Source organism: Pan troglodytes, chromosome 8 (assembly GCF_028858775.2).
Source record: "Pan troglodytes isolate AG18354 chromosome 8, NHGRI_mPanTro3-v2.0_pri, whole genome shotgun sequence".
NCBI lineage: Eukaryota > Metazoa > Chordata > Mammalia > Primates > Hominidae > Pan > Pan troglodytes.
In genome coordinates, this window is record NC_072406.2 from 98,651,407 (window position 1) to 98,664,974 (window position 13,568).

At 38.8% G+C, this 13,568-nt stretch overlaps 1 protein-coding gene across 10 annotated transcripts in view; it reads right to left on the reverse strand.

The window, feature by feature from the left end:
- Positions 1-13,568, reverse strand: part of WAPL (WAPL cohesin release factor) — a 90,490-nt gene that overhangs the window by 24,306 nt on the left and 52,616 nt on the right. For 6 of the 10 annotated variants that reach the window (XM_016918784.4, XM_016918785.4, XM_054660304.2 and 3 more), the window contains 6 exons: positions 13,343-13,495; positions 12,939-13,075; positions 11,734-11,845; positions 7,912-8,139; positions 1,781-1,892; positions 1,005-1,102 (listed from right to left, as the gene is read on the reverse strand). In XM_016918784.4, the coding sequence (XP_016774273.2) occupies positions 1,005-1,102; positions 1,781-1,892; positions 7,912-8,139; positions 11,734-11,845; positions 12,939-13,075; positions 13,343-13,495 (840 nt within the window). The remainder of the gene's footprint in view (positions 1-1,004; positions 1,103-1,780; positions 1,893-7,911; positions 8,140-11,733; positions 11,846-12,938; positions 13,076-13,342; positions 13,496-13,568) is intronic. The other 4 variants (XM_054660308.2, XM_063780796.1, XM_063780795.1 and 1 more) reach the window with 1 other exon arrangement.

A 13,568-nucleotide genomic window follows, 5' to 3' on the forward strand; every position in this document is an offset into this window, starting at 1 on the left:
CATTTAGAACACATTTTTACAAAGAAGTATCTGTTATCTACTGTGCCCAAAGCACTCTAGAAGACACATGGAACACTACAATTTAATCTATGCCAGGAGCTTTTAATTTATACTATACTACTTTTAAAATAACCTGGTGAACAAACCTATGCATCCTGAAATTAGCTGGCAGTATAAATTCTAATCTATACGGAACTGGGTTAAGTCTTTCGTAAGAGTCAAAGAACAAAATATACTCGCTGCAGTTCCAACAGTATCATTCTCCAAAGCCAAATATTATGACAGGCCATGCCTATAAACAATCTGACTCAAATAAAAGTCAAATAAACAAAATGCTAATAACAATTTAAAAATAAAACCTGATTGCATTTCACTATTGTGATCTACAAACAATGTAGTCAAGTAGAAATTCACATTAAGGAAAAAACAATAAAGATTGGAGGGGCCCAGCAAAGTGTAACGCCTGTAATCCCAATACTTTGGGAGGCTGAAGCCGGCAGACCACTTGAAACTAGGAGTTTGAGACCAGCCTGGCCAACATGGCAAAACCCCGACTCTACTAAAAATACAAAAATCAGAAGGGCATGATGGCACATGCCTATAATCCCAGCTACTCAAGAGGCTGAGGCATGAAATTGCTTGAACCCGGGAAGCAGAGGTTGCAGTGAGCTAAGATCATGTCACTGCACTGTAGCCTGGGTGACAGAGTGAGACTCTGGCTCAAAAAATAATAATAAAAATAATAAAATCTTTAAAAAAGATTGGCATATGTAAACAAACAAGCCTAACATTTCATTTGCAGCAATAATACATGTACTCTTAAAATATAAAACTACTCATTTAGCTTGTTTATTAACAACTGGTTGCTCAAAAAATGTACTGCTATTTCTATCTGGATTAACAGAAGTGAACCTCCAGGGGTATATAAAATATTTGGCAGTCTCTCACACACACAATCACAATTAAGACTGAATAATTTTTGCCAAATAGTCATCCATACTTACACTTTCTAAAACTCGTAAACATCTCTCTGCTCCCCATAGTGAGGCTACCAGTTTCTCTTCATCCTCATCTCTACTTAAATGATCCACACATTCTTTTACTAGGTGAAAAGAAACAAACATAAGTTAGTATTTATCATCAATACTTACCAATAGAATACATTTAGCTAACATTAGAAGCCATGTGTACACACGCTATGAACATGCTGGAACCTCTCTGAACATTTTTTATTCTAGGTTTCATACTGTGAGATTTTGAAATGCATACTCTGTAATTATTTTGTTTCCATAATCCCCCAATATCAAAATGTTAATGGCCTCTTCTCTTTTTTTTGAGACGGAGTTTTGCTCTTCTTGCCCAGGCTGGAATGCAATGGCACAATCTCGGCTCACTGCAACCTCTACCTCCTACATTCAAGCAATTCTCCTGCCTCAGCCTCCCAAGTAGTTGGGATTACAAGCATGCACCACCACGCCTGGCTAGTTTTGTATTTTTAGTAGAGACGGGGTTTCTCCATGTTGGTCAGGCTGGTCTCAAACTCCCGACCTCAGGTGATCCGCCCGCCTTGGCCTCCCAAAGTGCTGGGATTACAGGCATGAGCCACCGCGCCCGGCCGGCCTCTTCTTTAAATGTTAGAAATTTGCAGGATGCAACTAAAAAATAATAATGATAATAGACATTTCCAAACTGATACAATTATTTTTTGAAGTATGTCAATGGAGTATTTTCTTCAGGCTTTAAATAATATATAAAAACATTCTAAATGTAAATATCATACCTTTATCTACAATATGATCCAGACCACCCAAAAGCCGGAGTTCTTCTTTAAACCAGTCTCCTGCTCGTTTAGAAGTAAGGGATAATAATGTCTCCATAGCTAAATGCCCAGTCTAAAAACCAGAAGCATCGTTAATGAATATCAACTTTTAGCAATAACTCTAGAAATTGTTTCTCGTTACAAAAATTTACTGCATGCTACATGTAGTTTAACACTACTTTTATACATAAAATTGAACTAATTTTCAATTTTATCAGAATAGTCCACATTGAACAAAGTTTTTTAACCAGCTTTTCATACAGAAAATGTGCTATTAGTCTATCATTTGTCAGTTTAATATTATACATATATATAGGTACTCTTATTTCTACAGTATACAGGTCAAGTGTGGAACTGCTAAGTCAAAGGGTACATGTATTTTTTAACTGTAAATCAATATTGGATTAATTTACCACAATGGATTTAACAAGTAACACTCTCAGGAGCAAAGTGTGGGAGTGCCAGTTGCCCTGAATCTTCAAAAGTACAAGTTATCACTTAACATTTTTGTCTGAGGGTACAAAATGGTAACATACTGCTTTTGTTTGTATTTTTACAACGACAGTAACCTTGAACAGTTTTTCACATATTAACTATGTTTCTACTATGAGACTCCTGTTCATTATTCTTTCCATATTTTCCTGCAAGACTGATTGTCTTTTCTTATTATTTGGTGTATTTTGTCTATTCTGCATACAAATCCTTTGTTCACTTTAGTGTTGCAGACTGACTAGTTTTAAAGGGCATACTGAGGGCTTAGCAGCTCAGATATTCATCATGTGGCCATGATGACAAAACTGTATACAAATAATGCTTTAGGACCACCACCAGAAGAGTACAAAAGCTAAGAGCCACACTCACAACCTGAGTAAAGTTTTTATTGCCCTTTATTTCACTTTGGCTGTTGTTTTTCTTTTTAAAGCAGACAGCCACTTCCCAACAAAGAGCAATTTGGTTCCTGCTGCAATAAAGAACTTCAGCATAACAAAAGAAATGCTTTAACTAGCAAAGACTGACAAGATCTGGTTTTTCTCCCTAAGTTTCTCCCCTTCAAAAGATGAGAGTTTACATTAAGTCCTTCAGGTCTATTTGAAAAATGCACATAAATTAGATATTTAGAAATACAAATAACAGATATTACCAGTGAAAACCTTAAGACTGCACATTTAGAAGAGATCTAGAAGATTTTAATCTACTTCTTTTAAAAAAGTTGTTCTCGGCCAGGTGCGGTGGCTCACACCTGTATGTAATCCCAGCACTTTGGGAGGCCGAGGCGGGCTGATCACCTGAGGTCAGGAGATTAAGACCAGTCTGGCCAACATGGTAAAACCCCATCTCTACTAAAAATACAAAAATTAGCTGGGCGTGGTGGTGGGTGCCTGTAATTCCAGCTACTCGGGAGGCTGAGGCAGGAGGAACTGCTTGAACCCGGGAGGTGGAGGTTGCGGCGAGCCAAGATTTGTGCCACTGCACTCCAACCTGGGCGACAGAGTGAGATCCCGTCTCAAAAAAAAAAAAAAAAGTTGTTCTCCAAGGTGACAAATATAGAACTAGAATCCAATACCACAAAAACAGATACAATTGTGCCCATTTTTCATTCTGTCCCTCAAAGAGTAATTTAGACTGGTTCGTGTGTGTTAATTCATGAGTCATACAGGCAAAGCTGAAGCCTAATGAGGCATTCTTTGTTTAGAAGAAAGGTGATGGTAATTTGATATTAATAATTAAAACTCGAGCCTTTTTAGGAAGTTTTGTTTTTGTTTCTATTGGCATAAAAAGGATTCTTTGATATTTTAGGTTATAGTCAGTATACTATAAGCTAGCATTTAAAAACAGCCTACTAATCAAGCATTTTATTTGAAAACTGGAATAGTACTCAGAATTAAAGCACAGCCAAATCACTAATCAGAAAATAAGAGGAACAGGCCGCGAGGTGGCTCACACCTGTAATCCTAGCACTTTGGGAGGCTGAGAGACAAGGATCACTTGAACCCAGAAAGTGGAGGTTGCAGTGAGCTGAGATCGTGCTACTGCACTCCAGCCAGGTTGACAGAGCCAGAGAGTTTCAAGGCAGTGGGGGGGACCCCCGAGGCAGGTCCTTCAGGAGGTATTCCAAGACAAGACATTGTTATCAAGGGAGATGACACCTCCATGCCTGTTTTACTGCCCCTAAAACGTTCCAATGGGACAAGATGTGGAGGTGGAAGACAGTCATATTGATAATCTTGACCCTGTGTGGACCTTGGTTAACGTGTGTGTGTCGCCTTCATTTTTAACAGAAAAAGTTTTAAAAGTTAAAAAATAATAATTTTAAAAGCAGAAAAAAGCTCACAGAATATTTTTGTAGAGCTATACAATTTGTGTTTTAAGCTAAGTGTTATTAAAAAAGAGTCAACAGTTAAACTTTGGGAGCCAGAGTGTATGGTGTTTATCAAGTCTACAGTAGTGTGCAGTCATGTCCTAAGCCTTCACATACACTCATCACTCACTCACTGACTTACACAGAGCAACTTCCAGTCCTGCAAGCTCTACTCATGGTAAGTGTCCATATGGGTGTATCTTTTTAAATCTTTTATACCATATTTTTACTGTACCTTTTTTATGTTTAGATGCACAAATTTTACCACCATTGTGTTCCAACTGCCTTCAGTGTTCAATACAGTAACATGCTATACAGGTTTGCATCCTAAAAGCAACAGGCTGTACCACATAGTCTAGATGTGTGGCAGGTTATAACTTCTAGGTCTGTGTAAGTACACTCTGATGTTCACACAGCAACAAAATCACCTAACGATGCATTTTTAGAGCATATCTGTCATGAAGCAAAGCATGACTATATTACTATTTTAAATTATCTTTTCATGGCACATCAGCAATACCAATATATTCAAGAAATTAAGCAACTAGTAACAAAACAAACGTGTAAAGGATATTCATTGTACAAAACAACACAGTAAATCTACTGTACAATTTAAAACAAAAATATTCAAGGACAGCTAACATTAGTGGGGAAAAGAGGAATCCTAAAATTGACAACTGTGCTCTGGCTTAATCATATGAGTAAACTATTTAATAGAGTGTAGGAAAGTTTTTATTCTGGTATTTATCATCCTAATAAATTCAACAAAACATAAGACAAATTCAATTATCAAGTTTATCATGTTATTTAACAGCATACCTGAAATGAATCTAAATGTTGAATATAGAAGACAAAAAAATAAAGTCATATTCATCCAACTATGCAGGCAAATAAAAACTATAGGCTCAAATTTATTCTTTTATAGCATGAAAAAAATCAGTAGACACTGCAAAAATACAGAAGTAAATAAAAATTATAAATGTTTTGGACAGGCGTAGTGGCTCATGTCTGTAATCCCAGGAAGGCCGAGGAGGGCAGATCACCTGAGTTCAGGAGTTCGAGACCAGCTTAGCCAACATAGTAAAACTCTGTCTCTACTAAAAATACAAGAAAATTAGCTGGGCGTGATGGCACACGCCTGTAATCCCAGCTATTCAAGAGGCTGATGCACGAGAATCATTTGAACCTGGGAGGTAGAGGCTGCAGTGAGCCGAGATCACACCACTGCACTCCGGCCTGGGTGACAGGGGCAAGACTTCGTCTCAAAAAAACAAACAAACAAAAGTTTTACATGTAGCATACAGACGATATGATGACATGGAGGATCATTGATTTGCCATCTGGGCACAACACCTCTCTCCACAATCTTATAAAGTGAAAAGTACTGAATACATGTCAGTTTTGTATCTTGCTGTTTAAAGTTAAATTGCTCTCCCATCCTCCACCATAACCAGAATCTATTACCACCTCTACCTTAATTAAAATAGAAAATAGAGCAAGAGCCTAAGTCACATCTGGCTAGCACAAAGCATCCTATAAATTTTTGTGGCACATGCTGCAGTCTTCAGTTAAGTAGGTGTGGAGACACTGGCTTTTGTTTTTTTGTCTTTTGTTTGTTTGGTTTTTTTTGGAGACGTAGTCTTGCTCTGTTGCCCAGGATGGAGTGCAGTGGCGCCAATCTCGGCTCACTGAAACCTCCGCCTCGCCTCCTAGGTTCCAGGTTCAGGCGATTCTCATGTCTCAGACTCCCAAGTAGCTGGGAATACAGGCACCCACCACCACGCACAGCTAATTTTTGTATTTTTAGTGGAGATGGGGTTTCACCATATTGGCCAGACTGGTCTCGAACTCCTGGTCTCAGGTGATCCACCCACCTCGGATTCCCAAAGTGCTGGGATTATGGGCGTGAGCCACACCGCCCAGCCTGGCTTCTGATTAATTAACATCTGTTCTGGGAAAGCCTCTAAAATTTCCAGTTTACCCATTGATCCTTGTGTAAAATCAGGTACTTACTGTATATCCTGCCCTTATGTCAAACAACCTTGATGTACACTTCAATAGCCCTACACATCCATTCTGAATTATGCTTTCCATATAGCATATAAATCCCGGATGTGGGGTGTAATGGCATGGGGATCCCGAGACACAGATACGGCTTTTGTTCCTAAGTCCCTATTGAATGTTTCTTTCTAAAAAACTGGATTTATCAGACTCTTTGGCCTCTCAGCTTCCTTGGACTCTGGAGGTACATTTGCATGGACTTGTCCATTGTGAACAGTAGACAATAATAAATGTTTATAGAGTTTTGATGTTGGAAATGTCTGAAAACCAGGTTATTATACAATAAACACTTATTTTTTCTTTTTTTCTTTTTTTTCAAAACCACAGGCCAATTATCTTCTACTGGCCTAGAAGTGGATGGAATCACCAATATGTGAATGGAACATATTGATTCTACAAGTAAAAAGCCAGAAGAAAGCAAAACTGAACTAAAGCAAAAATGGAATAGCCATCTCACACATGGGGCATTGTGATGAGCATTAAGAGCAGCCACTGGCCATGACTGTATTATAAGGAACACCACCTCAGGGGAGGCAAGGTGCCTAGGAATCTTCCTTGTGGTGTCTTCAGGGTTCTTCAAGTCCCACGAAGCAGTTAGACACCCTGAGGTACTCTGGGATAAATAGATGCTTGCTCATTGAAAAGGCAGTTATGGCGGGGGTGGTGGCTCACGCCTGTAATCCCAACACTTTGAGAGGCTGAGGGAAGATCGCTTGAGCCCAGGAGTTCAAAACCAGCCTGGGCAACATGGCGAAAACCCCATCTCTACTAAAAATACAAAAGTTAGCCAGATATGGTGGCATACACCTGTAGTTCCAGCTACTTGGGGGGCTGAGGTGGGAGGATCACTTGAGCCCAGGGGTTTGAGGCTGCAGTGAGCTATGACTGCACCACCGCACTCCAGCCTGGGCAACAGAGCAAGACGCTATCTCAAAAAACAATAATTATTACTATTATTATAAAATAAAAATTAAAAAAGAAAATGGTGGATGTAAATCCTCTGAAATGTTTATCCCTGAAATCCATGGAGAATAGGAATTCAAAATTCCTAATAGCCTACATGTAGTTTCTACCCTTTTTTTTTTTTTTTTTTTTTTTTTTTTTTTTTTTTGAGACAATCTCACTCTGTCACCCAGGCTGGAGTGCAGGGGCATGACCTTGGCTCACTGTACCCTCAAACTCCCCGGGCTCAGGATATTTCTCCGACCTAAGCCTCCTGACTAGCTGGGACTACAAGTGCACACCACCATATCTGGCTGATTTTTTTGTATTTTCTGCAGAGCTGGGGTTTCACCATGTCACCCAAGACGGACCCAAACTCCCAGGTTCAAGCAATCCACCTGCCTTGGCCTCTCAAAATGCTGGTATTATAGGCATGAGCCACTGTGCCCGGCCCCTTTTTTTCTTAAAAAATAAAGAGAAAAGGATTAGACAAAATGCAACAGAAAATGTGCAACTATTTATTGGGCAAAAAGCCTAAATACAGAAAAACTAGTTTAGGAAGTTCAGGCAAGGAATGAAATTATGCTCAGATCTAAACCTAAGAAATTTGCCAAACTGTAAACCAAGGTTAGAATTAAAATAATTTGCCCACAGTCACACAGCTACTGCAACTAACCAAAGACTTTCTGAAAGTAATTCTCATCTTAGAAGGAAGGAAGAAGGAACCCACCGTTATATTTTCTAGGTCAAGATGCTTGTTGTGTACAGTTTCACAGAGCCTTCGGATTTTTTCTTTAATTTTGTTCATGTCTTTTTCATTCAGTAGCTTGGCTGACGAAGCATCTTGTTCCAGTTCCAACAGTCGAATCATTAGATCTAAGCTAGCTCTATCAAGATCCATGTTCAAACGATCTCTACTCAGTATATACATGAGGGCAGCTGTACAGAGGGACAGATTCTTCAACAGGCCAAAAAAAGAAAAGAAAAAAAACTTCATGTAAGCAACTCCTGACATCTCAGGAAATAAGACTATTAATGACTTTTGTTTACAAGTTAATGCTTAAAACTTATATTACTAACCATGTTGGAAACTTCAAAAACGTTTTATTCAGTGGTCCCTCTAAAAAATATTCTTTTCTTTTTTTTTTTTTTTTTTTTTTTTGAGATGGAGTCTTACTCTGTCGCCCAGGCTGGAGTGCAGTGGCGCAATCTCGGCTCACTGCAGCTTCCACCTCCCGGGTTCAACCGATTCTCCTGCCTCAGCCTCCTGAGTAGCTGGGACTACAGGTGTGTGCCACCACGCCCAGCTTATTTTTTGTATTTTTTTAGTAGAGACGGGGTTTCACGGTGTTAGCCAGGATGGTCTCGATCTCCTGACTTCGTGATCCGCCCACCTCGGCCTCCCAAAATGCTGGGATAACAGGTGTGAGCCACCACGCCCGGCCCCTCTCTAAAAATATTCTGAAGAAACATGTTTAAAAAATAAAATGCTGTTGCTTAAAATTTACCTTTCAATGGATCCTCCATACATGAATGCCTGATAGCTCTAAGAATATATGCTGAGTTACATATTTCTTAGGCTATACTATGCTAAGAGTTTATAAAACATTTTTACAGATATGTGTGTGTGAGTATATATATATAAAAACCTTATTATGATATACCTCATTTGTTTTCTTTTTGAGACAGGGTTTCACTTTGTCATCCAGGCTGGACTGCAGTGGCACCATATTAGCTCACTGTAGCCTTGACCGTCTGGACTCAAGCAATCCTCCCCACCTCAGCCTCCCAAGTAGCTGGGACAACCGGCAGGCGCCACCATGCCCAGCTGATATTTTTGTATTTTTTGTGGATGGGGTTTCACCATGTTGCCGAGGCTGGTCCTGAACACCTGAGGCCAAATGATCCACCCACCTTGGCCTCTCAAAATGCTAAGATTACAGGCGTGAGCCACCAAGCCCAGCCTATTCTTTATGATATAGCAGATAGTCATATTTCAGTTTAAAATCAATAATTTAAATAATAATTTTAAATCTATATCATACCCTTAACACATTTTTTCCCCTGGAAAACACAGCTGTGTTTACATCTGTATATAAACCCAGGATGCTGAAATATACATATTTGGATTTCTTTAAAATAAACCAATCGCCAGGCGTGGTGGCTCACACCTGTAATCCCAGCACTCTGGGAGGCCGAGGTGGGCAGATCACCTGAGGTAAGGTGATGGAGACCAACCTGACAACATGGTGAAACCCCATCTCTATTAAAAATACAAAAAAATTAGGCCGGGCGCAGTGGCTCACGTCTGTAATCCCAGCACTTTGGGAGGCTGAGGCAGGTGGATCACCTAAGGTCGGGAGTTTGAGACCAGCCTGGCCAACACGATGAAACCCTGTCTCTACTAAAAATACAAAAAAAAATTAGCTGGGCATGGTGACGCACCTCTGTAATCCCAGCTACTCAGGAGGCTGAGGCAGGACAATCACTTGAACCCGGGAGGCAGAGGCTGCAGTGAGCCAAGATTGTGTCACTGCACTCCAGCCTGGGCGACAGAGCAAGACTCTCTCAAAATATAATATAAAATAAAATAAAATTAAATTAAATTAAATTAAAATAAAATAAAATAAAATAAAATACAAAAATTAGCCTGGCGTAGTGGCAGGAGCCTGTAGTCCCAGTTACTTGGGAGGGTGAGTTGTGAGGATCGCTTAATAAAATAAAACAATCAAGTCTGGTTGAACCAAATAATTTTTTAAATCATTAATAAAATGTCTCAAAATCACTCAGATCAGGTAGTTAAATCAGCACACTCTACTTTTTTTTTTGAGAGGGAGTCTCGCTCTGTCGCCCAGGCTGGAGTACAATGGCACCATCTCAGATCACTGCAACCTCCGCCTCCCAGGTTCCAGCAATTCTTGTGCCTCAGCCTCCTGAGTGGCTGGGATTACAGGCACGCACCACCACGCCCAGGTAATTTTTTGCATTTTTAGTAGAGATGGGGTTTCACCATGTTGCCCAGGCTGGTCTCGAACTCCTAAGCTCAGGCAATCTGCCCACCTCAGCCTCCCAAAGTGCTAGGATTATAGGCATGAGCCACTGCACCTGGCCAGGACACTCTACTTACACAATCTAAATACTGAAGGTGAAATATTTTAGATAAATGTGAATATAAAAAAAGGTCTTACATTTGGGATATTCCAACACTTGAGATATTCTGTACTTAAACCTATTTCAATATACAGAAAACACAATCGTCTAAAGATTTAAACTTTGAGCCCCCAGAAGTAGAGAAGCATCAGACCAGGTGTCTGATTAAATGTTTATACAGCGAATTATTTTTGGAAATTAGGATGCCATAGTAAAGGCCATGGGGTATCCACTGCCCTTAAAAATCACACTGTAATGTCTAAGTTCACTGTTAACTGCATAACAAAGCAAACGAATTCTCTTTTTTGTTTGTTTTTAAGAGATGAGGTCTCACTAGGTTTCCCAAAATGGATCTGAACTCCTGAGCTCAAGAGATCCTCCCTTAGTCTCCAGAGTAGCTAGGACTTACAAATGCACACCACCTTGCCCAGCAACAAACTAACTTCTTTTTTTTTTTTTTTGAGACAGAGTCTCGCTCTGTCTCCCAGGCTGGAGTGCAGTGGCACAACCTTAGATCACTACAACCTCCACCTCCCGGGTTCAAGCAATTCTCCTGCCTCAGCCTCCCAAGTAGCTGGGATTACAGGTGCCTGCCACCACACCCAGCTAATTTTTTGTATTTTTAGTAGAGTCAGGGTTTTACCATGTTGGCCAGGCTGATCTCAAACTCCTGACCTGAGATGATCTGCCCACTTTGGCCTCCCAAAGTGCTGGGATTACAGGCATGAGCCACCGCGCCCAGCCCAGAAGAGGCAGTATTAGATTAATTATCACCTAATCTGTATTTAGAACATAATTTCTTTAACAAAAATATAGTAAGGCCATCTCAAAATACTACTAATGCTAATAATTAGCAATGATGGTTACTTTCTTCTAATTTTGGAAAATGTTAAACCTAATAACTTTTGTTATGTTTATCATTATGCAAAAGCATCAAAGGCAAGGAAAATGAAGAAATTATTCCTTATCACAATGAGGCCATGTTCCAGATTCAACACTGGACAAAAACGTTTCTAAAAAATTCGGGCTGCATTTCCAAACCAGCTTTTTTCCATTCATTAGTATCAAATAATATTAAAAGATTCTTCTCAGTGCTTTCTGATTATAGAGAAAATTATGCTTACAAAATTCTGTATCAATATACTACATTAGCTAAGATAACAAAATACAATTTTAAAAGTATAAAATGACACATTAAGAAAAAATGTTTTCACGTTTTCATGATAAAATAAGTATTAAGCAAAAACTTCTGGCCGTAAGCACTACAAATTTAGCAAATAAAATGAACTCAATCTATAATTAGGATATATTTATAGAATATTCAGTGAAGATATTTTTGATAGCCAAATAGACTAGTAGTTTTCAACATAAGGCTTCTCAATCTCAGAAACTTAAAAAATACCTGATGGTGCTGGGAATCATCCAAGGTTTTAAAGACCATTGCTACCATCCCATGTGCTCTCAGGTGCATTCGAAAACTGGGCATGGCACATTTAGTAGCCAAGCTAATAACACTACAAGAAAATAGAGCAGGTTAGGGGGGCTGGAAACAGCTAGTACATTAGTTTTGAGTTTGTGTAATACCAAAACCAGCAAATAGGAAGGGGGTAAAAGGGTCAAAGCACTGCCCATACATGATCACAATATAGAAACCATAGGCAAAACACATTATTAAAAATATACTGATGCCTAGTGCATGATTAGGTACACTGTATTTTAAAAAAATAACGTAATTGTCTTTAGTGCATTCCTTACGTTACTACTACCACCATTAAAAGCTTAAAATCTGAGCTGCCTTTCATTAATACTTCTGATAAAAATTATAATTAATTATATTTGATTGGATATACTCCAAATGACTGAAAAATTTAATCAAAATTATAGTATTCAATCAATCCATTAGGAAATACAAAAGATCATCTTTTTGAGCATTTGGGTGCAAATGTAAGCGTCCAGATCACAATATGCTTAAATAAATCTAACTTATTACTCGAACATCAGAGGTAAAAAGAACTTAAAAGATTTTTTTTTAATTATTTACTTTATTTCTTTCTGGTAATTTTTTCTTTCTTGTTTTTGGAGACAGGGCCTCACCTCACTCTATCATCCAGGCTGGAGTGCAGCAGCATGATCACGGGCTCAAGCCATCCTGCCACCTCAGCCTCCCAAGTAGCTGGAACTACAGGCATATGCCACCATGACTCGTTTTTTATTTTTTGTAGACATGGGGTCTCACTATGTTGCCCAAGGTGGTCTCGCACTCTTGGACACACATGATCCTCCCAACTTGGCTTCCCAAAATGCTGGGATTACAGGTATGAGCCACCACCCAGGGCAAAAAGATGCTTTAGCATAATTTTTTTTTTTTAAGCTCTTGAAAACTGAAGCCTATGCTATACTAAAAAGGCTCTCATCACCCAGCTTTCCCTCTTATCATGCAGAATCAAATTCTTTATAAAGAAATGGATAGCATTTTAACATATCACTGGCTATACATACTACCCCATCATAACAAAATAAAAAATGTTTGGCTTTTTGGACAACACCTAGTTGAAAAAATTTAATACAGCATGCACATAATTGTAAAATATAAAAATAAGATCTTACCTAAGGCAACGTGTGTTTAGAGGCTGAGTGCTCTTTAAGCCACTTAACAAGTACTCAATGTCATCAGTGAACTCTTGATTTTCACCAAATTCTACAACATCGTTGAAGTGCTTCACGTGCTGAACAACAGTATATAACTGCCAAGAAAAAAAAAGTTCACCCCTTTTTAACTAGGAACTAGCATATTTAAATCTATGGGCTCACGGTACTTTACATAAGTGCATAAAATAGTTCGTTAGATGGCAACAAAAATATTTTTAGAACAATGATGATGGTAGGACAAAAGAAGTTTGTGGTTCAAAACTGAGTATCAGTATACTGATATTTGTTGAAGATATTAAAAGGCTAAATGTCACATACAAAAATCTATCGACATGCAGTAAACACTGTATATGGCTGCTTACTTCTTTGTCTTCTCGTCTGCATTTCAGTGCAGTAACTATATCTTGGTAGGGCTGAGTAGGTATTGTCACAGTTTTTATCACTTTGGAAGGTGGTGCAGGAGCCTTAAAAACTCCATCATCTTTTTGATTTGGTTCCTTTGAAGACAGCCTCACCTATTAATAAAGGTATTAAATTAGTTGTTCTAAATAAATATATAAAAATAGGAACGTCTCATCTATCTGGCAA